The sequence below is a fragment of the Pteropus medius genome, unplaced genomic scaffold (genome assembly GCF_902729225.1).
Source record: "Pteropus medius unplaced genomic scaffold, Ma_sr-lr_union100, whole genome shotgun sequence".
NCBI classification, from domain to species: Eukaryota; Metazoa; Chordata; class Mammalia; order Chiroptera; family Pteropodidae; genus Pteropus; species Pteropus medius.
The window spans coordinates 676347-694466 of record NW_024354886.1 but is presented as its reverse complement, the minus strand read 5'-3'; the positions used below and the strand labels follow the sequence as shown (position 1 = coordinate 694466).

General features: G+C 44.4%; 1 protein-coding gene and 2 pseudogenes across 4 annotated transcripts in view; 1 reads left to right on the top strand and 2 right to left on the bottom strand.

Moving 5' to 3' along the window:
- Positions 1-10288, bottom strand: part of MOCS1 (molybdenum cofactor synthesis 1) — a 35886-nt gene extending 25598 nt beyond the window's left edge. For 2 of the 4 annotated variants that reach the window (XM_039856142.1, XM_039856143.1), the window contains exons 1-3: positions 10090-10288; positions 3228-3354; positions 1567-1734 (exon numbers count right to left, since the gene is read on the bottom strand). In XM_039856142.1, coding sequence (XP_039712076.1) covers positions 1567-1734; positions 3228-3354; positions 10090-10212 — 418 coding nt within the window. In that variant the 5' untranslated portion in view covers positions 10213-10288. The remainder of the gene's footprint in view (positions 1-1566; positions 1735-3227; positions 3355-10089) is intronic. The other 2 variants (XM_039856145.1, XM_039856144.1) reach the window with 2 other exon arrangements.
- LOC120597730 (uncharacterized) lies at positions 2402-2573 on the bottom strand (annotated as a pseudogene).
- A 2459-nt stretch (positions 10289-12747) lies between the features above and the next one.
- LOC120597775 (uncharacterized) lies at positions 12748-12866 on the top strand (annotated as a pseudogene).
- The last annotated feature ends 5254 nt before the right edge of the window (positions 12867-18120 follow it).

Here is an 18120-nt window from a genome sequence, read left to right as displayed (position 1 = left end):
CACCTTGTGCACCAGCACAGTACCAGGCACATGAGAAGGCACTCCAGAGAATGTTTACTGAACCAGAAAATGAAGCAGAGCACTGAGCGTTGGGAGAGCCCATCAAGAACAGCTGGAGTTGGGGTGGGGACGGAGGTGGAGGGCTCAGCAATCAAAAACACAGAACTTTATTTTCCTGATTTCCTCATCTACAAATACATGAGCAAAGGTCTCCCTCTGGCTGAGCTTGGGGCTTAGAAGCAGTGCAGGGCCACCCCTCACAGAGGACTTGCTATGTGCCTGGCATTTTCACATTTCTTTCCCAGGTCAACCCTGTAAGGTAGGTACCATCTCTATCCTAAGGCTTAGAATGGATTTTAAAAGTTTCCCAAAGGTATGCTGCTAGTAAGCGGCACAACTTAGACTCACATACGGCTATGTCATACTTCAGAGATTGTACTTTGAACCACTCTCCATTCATCCAACAAATCTCCGTGAGTGCCATCTGTGTTTCAAGAATGTTCCTAGGTTCTGGGAACACAGCTGTGGGCAAACTCTGCCAGAGTTCCCTGAGAGCTCTCATGCCAGTTAATGAAGCAGACAGACGATACAAGAAACAAAAACATATGACCAAATAACATAACATCAAGATGAGACAAACACTATCAAGAAAAATAAGGAAGGATAATGGGATAGAGTAGGAGTTGTCATACTTTTTCTGTAAAAGCCAGAGAGTAAATATTTTTGGTTTTGCTGGCCACATGGTCTTTGTTGCAACTACTCAACTCTGCAACAGCAGTCATGGGAAACATGTAAATGAGTGGTGTGGCTATGTGCCAATAAAACTTTAATAATGGACAGTGAATTCAGGATTTCATATAATTCTCATGTGTCACACAATGTTATTCTTTTGACATCTTTTTTTTTCAGTTTTCAGAAACATAAAAACCATTCTTCACTTGCGGGCCACACAAAAACAGGTGGTAGCCTAGATTAGGCCTATCGACTATAGCTTGCCAATTCCTGGGACAGAGTGTTGCTGGGGTGTCTATGTGGAGATGTACTTTATTTTTTAAATTTTTTATTGTGTTTCAGGTTATAATTCAACATCTGTATATGGGGATGCCCTTTAGATAGAATGGTCAAAGGGGCCTCCCCAAGGTGATGACATTTGAGCAGAGACCTAAATGAGGCAAGCAGTGAGCCCTATGCTCCTAGAAAGTGAAAAGCAAGTGCAAAGGCCTGGCACTATGACTGGAGGGGATGGAGCGGGGCAAAGGGGCAGGCAAGGGGTCTCAGAGGTCAGCAGGAGCCAGATCACATGGGCCCCCAGGCCCTTGTACAGTCTAAATGTGATTGCAAGACTCTGGGCTCTGCCACTTACTAGCTTTGTGACCCTGGGCAAGTTATTGAACGTCTCTGTGCCTCATTTCTTAGCAAAATGGTAATAATAATGGTACCTGTCTTAGAGGGTTATAGGACTAAGTGAGCATAATGCTCTAAATGAATGTTAGCTGTTGATATTAATATCTGAATCCAATTGGGTGAGGGAGAAGCTGGGAGAAGTGGTGACAACTTCAAACTCACCCACGATATCCACCACATCCGGCCGGATGAGAGGCTCTCCACCTGTAAGCCGGATCTTATCTACGCCTTCTTTCACAAAGAGACGTGCCAGGGTCAGGATCTCTTCTGTGGTCAGCAGGTCAGCCTTGGGGGTCAGTGGGACACCCTCCTCGGGCATGCAGTACTGACCTAAAGTGGAAGAGATGGGACATGGAGGTAGGAAATAATGACAGAAGTCAGGCCCATGATGTCTCCGGTCCCCCATGTCCCCACCAGGCCAGAACTTTCTCCTGAATTCCACCTAGACAGTGATGAGAGACTTTGCTAAATCTGAGGTCCAGACCCTAGGCCAGATTCTCTCTGGGCCTCACCTTTCTCATTTATGAAATGCTAACATTCCTCTCCATGGCAACATCCCTCCATGGAGGGGTGGGGGGCGGGGTGAGGGTAAGGGTTAAAGATGATAAACTAGGCTGAGAGCAGAGCCTGGCTTGGGGTAGGGAGATGCCAAGATGCTGATTCCCCCAGTTCTGGGCCCATTTCTGCTGGTATTGTTCACCCTCTTTCATTTCACCCGTTTTTTGCAAAGCGTTACCCATCTCTGTCTGTGTTGTGAGGTGCAGGAGGCTGGGAAGTACTCTCTGGCCTGGTAAAAGCAGCGGTAGCTTATTAACAGTCCCGTCTTATAGGGTGGAAAACTGAGGTACTACTTGTTCAGGGCGAGTTAGCAGAATGGGGTAAATGAAGTGAGCCCTGGCAGGTGATGGGGGGCACTATCCCTACCATCAGTTCACTTGGTACAGTGTTATCAAGAGTTGGGTCGAAATGTGTTAGAGTGTCATTCGGCCAAATTAGTGAAGGGTCCAGATTGGTCTTTTAAGACAGAATAAAATAGATAAGAATATCAGAACATCAGTACCACATGCAGTAAGTAGTGTTAGGTTAAACTACTACACACACACACACCTTATTTAAACCGATAAGAACAAAAACTACATTTGATCTTAGCCAAAAGGCCGAGAAGCGATACACCCAGACACACACACACACACACGTTATTTATTAGGTCATAAAATAAATATATTTCTTATTGTGAATTACAGTGGAAGGAAGGGAGGGAGGGAGGGACAGAGAGGGGCACGCAAACTTTGGAAGTTTCTCCCCAGTGGATACATCCCTCGAGCACTGTGTGTGGGATTATGAAATGAGGACTCTGTGTATCTGCTTGGCCGGACAACTTCCAACATGAGACTGGGGTGTCTCCATAGCTGGCAGTGTTGGCCATGGGCACCCCTGTGTATGTCACATGTTTTGGTGTCTAGCACGGCAACCCTGGGTGAGTACCATCCGCGTTTGTTCTGAACTTTGAGCCCTGCAAGGAAATGGGAGGAAAGAAAAAAATTACCCCTGAAGAGAGATCCAGATCCAGCCTAGATCCTAACCACAATAGCAAATTTGTTCTCAAACCTAATCCCAAGTAGAATCCAGCTTCGAGGATCATGAAACTCAATCTCGACCACTATCTTGCCCCTGAACTCCACATGGCAAGCAAGGAAAATGGATGGGTGGGCAAGTTAGAAAGAATTGGGAGGATTGAGAAGGATTCTTGGGCGTAAGGAGATTTCAGAAACTGCTTCAACAGAGAGACAGAAGCCCAGAAAGGGCCCAGGAAGGAGACTCACATCTGAGGTTGCACTTCTCTGTGAGGGAGATCCGCAGGTAGCTGTGTTGCCTGCCAAAGCTGTCAGTGAGGAAGGCAGAGAAGGGGGCCGGGTGCTCCCTCAGGAACTGCCTCCGCCTGGACAGCTCCTGCAGTGACAAGGCAGGGAGGAAACATGAGTGGTTGCTCCCTGGCTGGAGAGGAGCAAGGAGAGCCCACCTGGGGAAAGCCCACATTGGGGACATAACCTTGTCTCATCAACCACCCCCTCTCATCTCTGACATCTGTACAGCACTTCTAAACTTTCCATCCATGTGGGTTTCACAGTCCTGGGGGAGCTGGGATTGCCCATTCTTCACAGATCAGGAAACAAGCCTGAAGGGAAGGTCATGCCCCTAGTCCCCAACACTCAGCTCATGGGTGTGGGACCACTGAAGGGCATACCCATTCCCCCTCCCTCAAAAGAAGCCCATCCAGGAACAAACGTCTCCAGTATCTCTTGGACAGGTGACTGAAAGAAAACGTGCCACTTGGAAACTGGCAACCATACCAACTGGCAAGCAGGTCCAGAAAGGAGGAGGGAAGGAGCAGGTAACTGAGGATGGTGGTACCACTGCTGCATGACCTGGGACTTCGTAAGCCACCTCTCCAACCCATGTTTCCCATTCTTTATCTTTACCACAGCAGACAGAAGCAGCTCAAAGCGAAAGCACTAACTCTGGGGACTGGGTGTCACACAAGTTGCTTTTCTCTTAACTAATTCCCTGTTGGCTGGGCTCCCTGGAACATCCCCATTGCCCGGGACGACCCAACAGGCCAAGCCATTGGGAACAGCCGGGGTGGGTATACCCACCGGAGGGCTTCCCTCAGGCAGAAGGCCTCTGGGGCAAGAACAGCACAACCAGGGAGACCTGCAAAAGTAATGAGGCCACCAGCCTCCAGGAAGGCAGAGTGGAAGGGCCAGAATGACCACCCCACTAACCCCATGCAAAGATTATGCCAATCTTTATCCTTCACTCTATCCATTGCCAGAAAGAAGGATTATGCATCTATTGTTTGGAGCCTAAGTGGGAGGAGATTGCTGGAGGCTCACTGCAAGGCCCCAACTCATCCTGGAGAGAGAAAGGAGGCAGCCAACCTTATCCTTTCCGAAGTCTGATGTAGTATGATTTCCTGCTTTGAAAGCAGAACCCTAGACCTTGACAGATGATAATGAGATAGCTCATTAGATTAGATTGCTCTAAGAAGATACATTTGAAAAACAACTTAAAGTTCCAGAGAATGTTCTCTGTTCAACCCCCACACCTACCCCAAGCCTTATTATAAATAAGGCTTGGATGCGGTCCATGAACACCTTTGGCAGAACAAGGATTCAAATCCAGGTCCTCTGATTCCAAGATCTAAACTCTTTCCTCTAATTGCATAGGGCAAGTCAGAGAAGGTACATGGGATGGTATACAGGGCACGAGAAGTCACTTCTTTAGAATCTTTAGAACAAAGAAATTCTAACCTGGCAGTCATCCATGAGGCCTACGGGCAAGACTCTGGATTGGGGCAAGAAGCCCTGGTTTCTGGGCCAGGTGTGACCCTATATACTCGAAAAGTTCCATAACTCCTGAAGACCTGTTTTTCCACTTGTAAAATAAGAACAGAGTAATGGGCTAAGGTAAGGAAAGTGGGGCAGGAAGCTGGTAGGCAAACAACTAGGATTATCATGATTTCGTAACCTAAGAGAGCAAAAGGCCTCAAGCCCTCTTGAGGTCCAGGGAAACTGCTGACTTGCACCCAGGAGAAAGAAACATTTACTTTAAAACCACCTGGGGAGCTTAAGCGAGTAATTCCACTGGAAGCCAACTGTATTTGATCTCTGAGTGCTTGTGTTTTTAATCTCTCCAAGTGATTCTAATGTGCAGCCAGGGCCAAGGGCCACAGATTGAGGGAAAGAGAGCTTCTAGCAAACTGACCTCACTGCCCACCCTGAGACCAGCTTCCCACATCCTCCAAGAAACCCTGCTCCCAGTCCCATGACAAGTCATGACAAGTAAGCAGCAGTCACTTCTCTGAACTGCAGTTTACTATAATCATAATAATACCTGTCCTCCTCCCTGCTCACCCCACTGCCTTTCCACTGGTTATCTTGGAGTGGGGCAGGGGATCCTCCAGAGTTAAGGGTCCAATTGGCCACCAGAGTCCAGGAGACAAGATGCCTGGGAATCTGGATTTACGGTAGCTGCACCCTCTTCTCCATCCATAGCTATTTGCAATTCATTAATTTGTTAATCACTCCAAACTCTACCTTCTTACTTGCCAAGATGCCCACTGCCTCACCCTCATCTTAACATATAGGGGAAGTGGCTGGGTGAGAGAGGAGACAAAATAAATCCAGGAATTGGAAGCAAGTGAGAGGACCAAGGAGTACAACTCAGCAGAAACCCAGGAGCAAGCAGTGTAATGGGGCAATCAAGAATGGAATTAGACACTCTGTTCTGACCAGGGGAGAGGCAGGCCGAATTTCATTTTTGAGACCTGGGGTGACCTTATTTAGATTCATTCAAACTCTGTACTGCCAGTACCTGACCCAGCTTAGCCTCCTACATATATACACACTCTTCCACTCCCTCCCCTCAAGACTTGCAAATTCATCATGTGGATATTAACAAGTTTCATCTCTGCCTCTTTTATCCCACACTGCATGCCCTACTTTCGTTCTTCTAGTTTTTTCCTTTCCCTTAAATATCCCAGAGAAAAAAAAATAATCAGTATTAGTCAAAGAAGTCTTGGACCCAGAAGGAATTACCACCAGGCAAGGTAGACAGCAATACTTCTCACCTAGAAAGGGCTGGGACATGTCAGAAGTAGAATGGCCTTAGTGGATCCTACACCCAGGGCCCCAGCCTGAACCAAGCTGTTTTCCCTGTGTGGGAAGCCCTCCTGCCTGACTTGGTATCCCTGTGTCCATACAGTATGTTCATAGCAAGTATCAAACTTCTGTGTCAATGAACAAGTAGGCAGGTCCCTAATCCAAAGAAAAAGAGGTGTGTGCAAAACCCATTTTCATTGGGATCATCTTTGATTTCCTGGCTGGGCTCTAGTATCAAAATGGTTTAACCTAGTACAGTGGTTCTCAGCTCTGATTGCATATCAAAATCACCTGAAGAGCTTCTAAGACGTACTAATGCTAGAGTCCCACCAATTCTGATTCAATTGCTCTGGGATGGGCCCCAGCTTCGGTTTTTGTTTGTTTGAAGTGCTTAGCTTCCTACTCTGCAGCCTAGCCTCGGAACCACAGGCCCAGACACAACAGGATCAGGTGTCATTCTACTTCAGGGGTAGTTGTTGTGGTTCTGAGCACAGGGCTTTGGGAGTACGTAAACCTGAATTATAAGCTTGGCTCTGTTACTCACTAACTGTTGAGCAAGTCACTTAAATTCTTTAAGCCTTAAGTTTCCGCATCCATAAAGTGTAGATATTAATCTACCTAAGTAAATTAGAGGTGTTCATTGCCACAGAGTAGGTACCAAATATGTGATTGCTGCCATTTTCTTAATATAACACCCGCTTACTTATGTCCAGTCGTCAAACAAAAAAAATATTCATGAGGCGCAATTGCGTGTGCTGTGACTAGTTTTCTCATTCTTGTCAGCTTCTCCAGTCCTGCAAGGTCTTGGCCTTCTACCCTACTTAAAGGCAGATCGTCCATGGCTGGGGTTTCTGACCTGCTGTCACACTATTCAAAACAGGACAGTGGGGTCTAAGACCCCTAGGACCACAGACACTAGAGCTAACAATCAGGCACTTGGCAGCCTACCATATGTTACTAGTTATTTTGTCTACCTGCCCAGTGAAGACCGGGGAAGAGTGGGGTGGGGAAGGGTGGTACAAAGGAATTAGTTAAGTAAGGGACCCTGCCCTCAAAGTGTCTCCCCTAGTAGTTAGTCGCTAACCTTGAGTGTTTGATTTTGATGATAAAGGCCAACCCCCAAACAGCTAGAGTGTAGACAGAGTGCAGAGTTATGCAGGAGAAAAAGCACATGCCAAACTCAAATATCGGTAGCCCGGATTTACCTACTATTTGCAATGATGTACACCCGGAGTGCCTCAAAATCAATCTCTACTAAGTAAGAAGACCTAGCAAAGTGCCAGCCCCAGGCCTAGCTTCCTCCCCCTCCTCCACCCTAAATGTGAGGTCTTCACACCCATGGTTCCTGTCAAGGAGTGTCACACTCTTCTCAAGTAAGGATTTTGAGGAGCTGGGCAGGCTGAGAGTCAAGATAACCCCCTGCTTTCCCTCTATCGTTTTTCCTTCCATGTGTCCCTGTCCCCGAGCCAAGCCCTGCTGTCCCCTTCTACTTTCTCCTGCACGCAGTTCCTTCCTCTATAACCTGCTCTCCAACATCTGTTTCTTTTGGGCCCTTTGAACAGCTGGGTGCCTCTACCCAGCACATTCCTCTCTCCCGTGCCCCAAGGCAGGAGGCCCAAGACCTGAGGAGAGCCCTCTGGCACCAACAAAGCCTGCATAGAACCTGAGGGAAACAAAGATGGGTGTAGTGCTTCTGGACTGGGGTAAGCTCTCCAGAGTAGACTGTCTGGGCCACCCCAATCATGACGTCAGGTAGCTGCATCTCTTCCTCCCACCTCCCCATTTACCTACACACTACCACTTGCCCTTCCTATTTGTAGTAGTTGCTCAACCTATCTTTGAACCAACCCCGAGACCTCCTTGCCACTGTCCTCACAGCCAGCTCCCACTCTACACCTCACATCTCTCTCACACCCACACCCTGACACACAAAATGTTATTTACCCCATGGCTTTCTCCTCTTCCCCTCTGTCCCTCCAAGCACCTCCGATCCCAAACCAGAGGGCCAGGGCTATGGGAGTGGGGTGGCAGAAAGCACCCTGCAGGAAGGAAAGACAAGACAGGATAGGGGTCCAGATGCTGCCACCTCTGCTCTTGCCAACTGGCAAGCTCTGGGGATAGGCTGAATATATATTTATCTCCAAACTTGTCTCACCTCTGAGATTCTCTCAAAGACATTCTGTACCCTTTCCCACTGTGTAAAGGTGGGCTGGCACAACGCTCTGGTTTTAAGAACATTAAGAGAGAGAAAGTGAAAGACCCAAGAGCCAGGTGAAATTAGAGGTAGAGCAAAGGTGAAAACATAGGGCTCCCTATCCATTACCCTATCTTCTATTCCACGAGCCCCCTCACTAGTTGTGTTCCAAACAGCCAAAAATATCTGCTGATTCCACTGCCTGCAGAGCACCATGTTAAGCGCTGTGGAGAAATACTTAGAAAGGCAGGGGAGCATCCAGAACTCAAGGAGCAACCTGTCTGCCGAAGATAACCCTAGTGGGGAGCATCCAGGATGGGAGGTCTGTGACCAAATAGCTGACGGTATGACTATCTTGAATGTCTAGGTGGGAGGGGACTGATGGGACACAGCATGGGCAGCAAAGATAACAATTACACTGAACATACAGAATTCAGCACTTACATGTGCCAGGCTTTGTTCTAAGTATGTGGGTGTGTGTACATTAACTCTGTTAATCCCTATAACCACCTGATAGAATAGACACTACTATTCCCATTTTACAGATAAGACTGAGGCATTGAGAGGTGAAGTTCACATACCTCATAAGTGGGAAGGCATTCTGCTCCAGCAGCTATGTTCTTACCTACTAATCATGGCTCCCCTCACAGTATAAAGGAAGAGATAGGCCTCACCCCCTGTTCTCCCCACACGGAAGAAGCAGGAGCACAGGCTCCAGAGTTTGAGCTCCTGCTCCATTACTTTATTCAAGTTAACTTCAATAAGCCCTCACACCTGAAATACACTCTGCTTATTTAACATGATTTACTATGAGAACTAAAGCACTTAGCACAGGTCCTCTCATGAAAGGTACAAAATAAATCAGGGGCAGGAGGAAGAAGAAACTTCCCTTTTCCTGAATTGTTTAAAGATCTCACAGCAATCTTTGCTTTCCTATTTTTCCCTCAATGAAGTTCAGAGTTCAAGGATACTGAAACACTTGTAAACTTTCCAGCAATGGGGCATGCTATCTGAAGATCCCAGAGGGGTTCAGATTTGGGAAAAGCAAGCTGAGGCCCTCTCCTAGGATATGAAGCTTTATGGTAGGACATGGGAAAAGAATAACCAGAAGAGTCTAGAAAAAAAGGTTTCACAAATGAGAAGAGACGTTTTTCCCAAAATTATTCCCTATATGAAAAGAACAAACTTAAAACTTACTGTGATAGGAATCACTCTGAGGGTGCTGTCAAGGACTGAGGGAGCCTATCCTGACCTTACAGAGAAACCAGTATCTTTAACCTGGAAGAGCCCAGATCCTCCTGCTCCGTGCTGCTCTACAATGAGGCCCAATCTTCCTAAGGGAGATGAAGATGAAACAGTCAGAGCCCTGTGACTACAGAAGTGACAACTATTGGTGGTACCAAGGTGACATTTTCAGTCAGTGTCACACAGGAACACCTGATCATACACAAACAATCTCCAATAAGGGATAGGGAGGAAAATATTTAAGAGGGAAGCCTGAGGGATACTAATAACATCTCATAGGATTCGAAGTCCTACCTGCCAGCTCCCTATCTCTGGTAGCCACTCATACCTGGAAGGGGTTGCACGGTTTGAATAGGCAGGGAGTTTTAGGCAAAAACCTCAAGGAGCGCCCCGCCCCCTGCTCCCCCGCGCTGGGGAATGGGGTGAGAATGGTTTAATCTAGAGAGCATTCCATGCCTCTCCCCACCCCCAATTAAGCGCCGAGGGGTCCCTCCCAGAAGAGGCCACAGACGGCCGGGGGTGCTTCTCTCGGCATAAGGGGAAGCTTGCCAGGCCACCCCATCCCGGGGACACAGACTGGCTTACCTCCGTGGCAGACTGGGAGGACTCCCCGGGACAGGGTTGCATCACTGGAGCCCCTGAGCTGCAGCTCCGGACGCTGGACCTCAAGACCCGCAGCAGCATCCGGGACACCGGTCGCGCCGCCATGAAGCCTGCTGTCCTGAGCGTGACTCCCTTAGGAAGTCGGCTTCAAGAACACTAACTCCGGGCTCGCTGCCTGGGTCTTTGCAGAGGGGGCGGGGCGAGGGAGGGGGCTGTGCCGCGCAGCCTTCTGGGTGTTGTAGTCCACTTCCTCTACTCTTCTTAGCTGGGTAAGGCGTTCTAGGGCTTGGAAAGCGCAAGTTCAAACTCAGAGGAGAGTCTTGTCCTACAGGTCTTGTCCTACAGGCTTCTCTGGCTGCCTTGGTCCCGTGCTTAAGTCGTAGTGTGACTGGCACAAAGTGCTGCAAGCAGAGCAGGACTTTGAATGAAGGATTACTTTGGGCACAAAATTTAAGAGAGTGCCAAAAAAGTAGGTTATCAAGATAAGTAACGTTTTAATGCAATATTTTTGCAAAGTCAGCCACAATGAACAAAATATTAGCGTTTTATATAAAAACAAGATTTGACCTTGCACATTTGTAAATCACCTTACTCTCTTCACTGCAGTCTAGGCCCTGGTAATATGATGGTCAGCTCCCTCTTTCAAGATACGCTTCTCCAATTGTGCCCCAAAAGGGCATTAACAATCTTAGCCTCTCCATAAAAAATAAAAAATAAAAAAAGAAAAGAAAAAGAATATATGGGAAGAAGTCATAGAAAGAGCGGATATCATTTTTGGAATGCTTCCTACACAACAAATACAATGATAGGCTTCATTTAATACTTAAAATAATCCTAAAATTAATAGAATGTTAATAGAATGCAACTAGGGAAACTGAGGCTTAGAAAGGTTAGGTAATTCTTCCAAAGTCAATAGTCGATAGGTGGCAAAACTGGGGTTAAACCCAGGACAATCTGATTCCTAAAGTCAAGATTCAGTATGTATCAGGAATGAGGGAGTATCTCTGTCTCTCTTTCAAAAACAGAGCTATAATCTTCCAAGAGTTTGGATGGTACTGCACACTCAATAATTAACCTATGTACTAAGATTCATTATGCTCAAACCAGTCTATCTGTTGTATCCAAATTTCTGTCATTGTGGAATTGCAAGAATCAAACATTGACTGGAACATCCTAGCTGCCAAGTGCATATTAGGAAATTAGGATACAGTTCCTGGTTTTGAAGAATTGACAGACTATTGAGGAGGAAAGAATAACTGGCTACATTTAACTAATTTGTATAAATGCAGAGAGACTGTCAGAAAAGCTGGGGTGATTTTAGCCTTAGACTCAAGGTGAGTTTCTTATGATGTTATTCAAATTAAGACAATACATTGCAGATGGTGAGGGTATGTCTGGGTATGTTTAAAATTGGTGGGGAAAGGCCAGACAGAAATCTATTTGCAAAGGGTCTGAGGACCCACTGAGGACTGTTCAAGCTCTGTCCACTGCTAAATTTGATGTGTGGATTTGTCAGGAGAACTGGTGTGGAGGTGAGGACAAAAAACGTTTTTCTATTTTGCAGGTATGAGGCCTGAAGAGTTTAAGGAGAGGATTCAACCACAGGGAAGAAGCTATATGACATAATAACCTAGATCCAATAGCAAGTCCTTAGAATTTGAAGGAAGCAGAGATCCCTGGTCTATGTGTCGGTTCTTAATCAGCTCTGTTCCCAGCTATATACACTTCTTATGACTGCTACAAGTCACCACAAATTGGTGGCTTAAACAAAATTATTCTCTTACAGTTCTAGAGGCCAGAGTCAGAAAGGCGTTGTATGGTGCTAAAATCAAGATGTTGACTGTAATGTTCCCTCCAAAGACTCTAGGGGAGAATGTGTTTCTCTTGCCTTTTTCAGCATCCAGAGCTGCATTCCTTAGCTTGTGGTCCCTTTCTCTATCTTCAAAACCAGCAGCACAGCATTTTCTCTCTATGGCTCTGATTCCATTCCATGGTCTGCTTCTCTTCTGTCTTAAATCTGTCTCTGCATCCTTCTTATAAGGACATTTGTCATTGCATTTAGAGACCACCTGGCTAATTCAGATGAGTATTTCATTGTAGATCTTACTTGGGAAGTGAGGAACAGAAGACAAATGGAGAGAGAAGGGTGGTATGATAGGAAAAGGAACATCTACCAGTTGACCAGAAACCAGATCAGTAGAAGGAATTAAATCATAGGTATTAAATCTTTGAAATGAGCCCCTGAAGATGATCTTGCTTTCTTATGCAGTATTCCCACTCTTTGAGCCTGTCTAAAATGCCACTAATTGCATGAAGCCTTTATAGATTTTACCCTCTTCATCCAAATTGTATGTGATTGTCCTCATGTGGCTATCGAGCACTTGAAATGTCAATAGTATGACTAAGGAACTGAATTTCTAATGTTATTAATGTTAGATCTAGGAGGGCCCTATCCCTACCCCCATAGTGTGGGAACAAGACTCCTCCCTTACCTTTGTGTGGGAACCAGACCTTGTATCCAGGTTGGCAATGCTACATGCTCACCTCCCATTTCACTGGACTCTCCTCCCTTTGCTACCAATTTACTCACCCAAAATAGTCCCACCGAAAAGCCCACCTCAAGCTCCATATAAGTTTCAGGTTTACGGCTATGCCACCCTGAACATGCATGATCCTGTTTGATCTCAGAAGCTAAGCAGGATCGGGCCTGGTTAGTACTTGGATGGAAGACCACCTAGGAAGACGGAGTGCTGTAGACTTAAAAAAAAAAAGAGAGAGAGAGAGAGAAAGAAAGAAAAAGAAAAAAGAAAAAGTTTCAGGTCCCTTCACATTTGAGGCTGATGGCATCTTCAGGTCAGCCAGGCTGTCACTCTGCTACAATAAATCTTCCTTAACCACTTCAGCCTTGTGCGTTCCTCCTTCGGCAAACATAACAATTAAAGTTTAATTAATTTACGTGTAAATAGGCATGTGTTGCTAGTGGCTACTCTATTGCTCATCACTGTTCTAGAACCTGTTTTCCCTTTCAGGAAATAGAATTAATTCTTCTCCACTTAGATCTGGGTGAATTTGTAACTGTCTTGTAACTAATAGAGTATGACAGAAATGATACTGCATGACTTCTGAGGCTAGGTTAGAAAACTATGATGCAACTTCTACCTTACAATTTACCTCTAGTGATCTGGTCTCTGGCCAGAAGATACTTTCCTCCTTATCCTCCCATCTATTCTCTCCCTACCTGTCTTCCATCTTCAACATCTCTGTTCTCATAAAAAAAAAAAAAAAAAAAAAAAAAAAATCCAAGATTAAACTTGGAAGCAAATAAGAAGTCCTTCAGTAGGTAAACGGATAAATAAACTGATATATCTAGACAATGCACTATTATTCAATGCTAAAAAGAAATGAACTACCAAGCCTTGAAAAGACATGGAGGAACCTTAAACACATATTACTAAGTAAAAGAAGCCAATCTGGAAAGTCTATATACTATGTGATTCCAATTATATGAGTCTAGAAAAGGCAAAACTGTGGACACAATAAGAAGATCAGGGGTTGCCAGGGCTTGGCAGGGGGGTGAGGGAGATGAACAGGTGGACCATAGAGGATTTTTAAGGCCATGAAACTATTTTATATGATACCATAATGGGGATACATGTCATTATACATTTGTCCAAACCCATAGAATGCACAACACTAAGAATGAAACTTATTGTAAACTATGGGCTTTAGGTGATTATGATGTGTTAATGTAGATTCATCAATAGTAACAAGTGGACAATTCTGGAGTTGTCAATATGGAGAGGGTTGTGCATGTTGGGGGAGGGGTATATGGGAAATCTCTAGACCTTCTTCTTAATTTTTCTGTGAACCTAAAACTTCTCTTAAACAAAATAAAGTCTTTATTGAGAATGAAAAATTCAAGATGAGATTTCTGGTCACATACTCATTACCTCTCTCTCATTATAGGAACCTCAAGTATCCAGCCCTCTACACTCCTTCCCTATTCCAACCATAGCTGTGGACTATCTTTGCAAATTCAGGCATTTTAATTAATTAAGCAATGAAAAAATTTTTAGAAAATATTGTTTAACTATTGTTAACAAATCTGAAATATTATTTCAATGATATTTCGCCTTTTTGGGACCATGTTCAGGATATTCTCTATTTGCTTTTCCAGACTCATGCCCTGATCTTCTCCACCCTGCTCTGAGGATTGAGAGGTTGACCTCTCCCAACTGCTTTGATGGAATCACCCAGGTACCCTTGTCTCTGGTTTCCAGATGGATCTGGCCAATAGGAGGCATGAGCAGGAGATCAGAGAGCAGAAAAAGAGATAAGTCAGCATTTATTCCTCTTGCTCCTTGACTGTTTTTGCTGTGTTTCTGGCAATGACTGTGCCCTTCTAGAACTATAGTTGGTGTTACACAGCCTCTCTGCAATGAGTCCAGCTCTTACCAGGTCCAGTAATATCGTTTTTTTGCCCTTGTCCCTTCAGGCTTGAGTAGAGTTGGCTTTCCCATGTTGATGGCCATGGATGCCTCAACATCCCTGTAGCTACGCTAACCCTGGCTACACCTCAAAAATGGTCCCTTCAGTAAAATGTCCCTTCAAAACTTTTAGCTAAGTACGCTCTCTTTCCTGCTGATTTTGTCTGATGTAGGACTCAATGACTTCTCCTTCCCATAGTACCCTAGATTCACCTTTGCTAAAATGGTGGCAATTACAACAGAGTGACAGTTTATTTACATGCCTTCTATACTATAAGCCCTTTGTGGGATGGTGCCAAATCTAAATAATCTGGAATCATAACATCTAGCATGGTGTTTAATCCACAGTAAGCTCCCAAATAAATGTGCATTAAATGGTGCATTTGGATCTTTGGCTTGCCTTTCTAGTGAAGTGGCTGTATCAGTCAGGATGAGATAGATTGCATTATTATAACAAACAATCCCAACATTTCAATGACTGAAAACCACAAATGTTTGCTTCTTACTTGTGCTATATGTTCAGCAAGGATCAACTGGGGATTTCTTCCCATCAATGTTGTCCTCACCCTGGACCCCAGGCCGATGGGGCAGCTAATATCCACACGGAACACTGGTGATTACCAAGACGGAAAGAGTGCGGCAAAGAGCAAACTGGCCCATAGAACTTCTTCCTGGAAATACCACACATCACTCTGCTCAAAACAAGTCACATGGCCACATCTAATTTCCAAAGAAAATAAAACTTAGCCTTCCTGCAGAGAAGGGAAGCAGATATTGGTGAACAATAAAAAATCTTATACAGGAACAAAATTCCCCTTGTGCTCTAATGTGCCAATCAGGCTTTTCCATTTTCTGGACGACTCCTCCTTGTATGTCACTCCCATTGCATACTGAAAACAGCTATTATAGCCTTATATGACTGTGCATGTCAGCTATACTCACAGAGTCATGAAATGCGAACTCCAGCACTTTCTTGCTTAGAGTCTTCTTCAATCAGCAAAATTAAGAGAAAGAGAGTTTGTAATACCTCTTTAATTCAGCGGTTCTCAAAGTACTGGTTTCTGGGGTCAACTATTTATTTAATAATACTAAGATATTATCTGCCTTTCCACTCTTAATCTCCTTCTGAGTATATGGTTGTTTTAAATAGGTTCCTAAATCATTAAGTACTCCTCACTTCAAAAGGTGGAAACTAGTTCTCCTCCCCTTAAATATGGGCTAACTTAGGAATTCTAACAAATGTAATGTGGTAAAGGTGATGATATTAGGCTTCTGAATATAGTTAGTAAAAGACAACACAGCCTTCTCCTTGCTCTCGAATTACTCGCTTTAAGAGAAGCCAATTACCATGTTAGGAGCAGCTTTTTGGAGAAGCCCACATGACCAGGAACTGGAACCTCCTGATGAGAGCCAACGAGGATCTGAGGCCTCCTGCCAACCGCCATGTGAGTGAGCCATCTTGGATTCAGATTCTCCAACCTCAGTCCAACCTTCAAATGACTGAAGCTCCTACCGATATTTTGCCTGCCATCTCATGAGATATCTAAGCTGGAACCAACTAGTTGGCCACTGTCAGGTTCCTGACCCTCAGAAACCTTGAAATAATGAATGTTTCTTGTTTTAAGCCAACATTTAGAGTAACTTATAACACAGTGGTAGATAATTAATACACTGTGTTGTGAATTCCTCCTGTGAGTTATTATTTTTTAAAGATATTGCCTATCCCCATTATAGGAAAGGGATGCCCTTTAATATATGTATTGGTGGAATTCTGGATTATTTGTTCTCCATTTGCTTTGCCTTTACCTGGGATCATTTTTCTTCCTGTCTTTGTGCTGCTCTCTGCTCTAAGTGGTTGATTCCATGGACTCTCTTGCCCTTAGGCTTCCATTTGGTTTCCACCTATGAAAAACACTGGTAGAGAAGCAGAGGGCAGAATGAGAGAGAAGTGTGGATACCTACTCCACGGGTTCTGTCTTCTTATCAGGCGCAGGAAGGAAGAGATGATATTACATATGACTTTATTTTACTCCTACTTGCAGAATATTGCAGTTCAGTATGTTAAAATTCATGAATTCAGGAGAAAAGCAATTCACTTTTGGTTCCTTCTTTGAACTAGAAAATAGCCTCTCATTCTCCTAAGATGATCGAATTCACTTACTCATGCCCAATTCCTCTGAAGGCAAAATCAAGTTATACTGTCTGGATCATGTAATTGCTGTTTGTTAAATCGAGTTGGGGTAACTATCAGGTTGGAGATATGAAACAAGGAATATCAGAGGTTGACATTTCTGGAAATATCTCAGAAGCTCTTCCTGCTTGTTTGAGAATTGGCTGGGCCAGGAATGCCATGTGACATGTTTCAATCCTGGAGGAGTCAGTGAAGGGCAAGCCTCTTTGAATACGGCAGGTAATGAATTGGAAAGAGCCCTAGCTTGGCAATAGGGAAATCTGACTGCCAGTCCTCACTTGCCACAAGTTCACTACCTAATCTTGCGCAAATTTCTTAACTTCTCTGGTTTCCTCATATGTCAAAGGGAAACTTGCCTATCTTATCTACTTCATAGGATGGTGGTTGTAAAAAAGCAATTAAACACAAAGAGGTTAAGTAACTAGTTCAAGAACATATAGCTAGTAAGTGGTGAAGCTAGGATTTGACCCTAAAAAGTCTGCTCTACAATCTATGCTCTTCAGCTCTGTCCTCTCTTGGTGCCCTTGACCCCAACTACATCCCTCAAATAGTCTTTTCAGCAAATTCTCTTTGAGTATCCCTTTATCTTTAATCTCTTTCCTACTGTAATTCTGTACTCTAGTCTATTGTCTTTCACAATCTTGTGTGATATTCAAAAGAGGCTGAGAGATACTTTAACTTAGAGTTAAAATAACTTTAAATTTTATATCAAAGTCAAATTCTAGGTATAGAAAGTCTATTAATTATAAGTGAAAAACATAATACTCCCTATCTCTTTTCTAAAGAACATTATGGAGCTAAAGTGAATGAGAACACAAGTCTAAAATCTCTTATCTGAAGGCCTAGGAGCCAGATAGATTTTGAAGTTTAGAAATGTTTTAGAGTTTTAAAGAGTCATATACTGTGTATTATATACATTATATATGTATGCAAAGGTATATGACTATATTACATACCATGGTGTCTAAGGAAGCCTTCAGTAATCAAACATTTTTCTGCAAGAAAACGTAGACATATTCATGCTAGACACAAAAAGAGTCTCCAGAAATGTGTGAGGGGGCTGGTCATCAGGCAAAGATACCCAAAATGAGGTTATCCAGGGCAGACCCAAGGTCACAGGTGTCCAGATGTTGATTGAGCTCCATTCCCATGACCACCATAGGGATCACTCTTCCTAAGAGTCTACCCTGCGTTACCTGGCTCTGCCATTTTTGACTGTTTTCTCCTCCCCTAGAGTGTGTATTTAGAAGGCATATATTTATGTGCACCCTCACAATTCTGCCTGCACAATACAATGAAGAGAGACAACTCTGTGCAGACAGAGATTGTTCATGG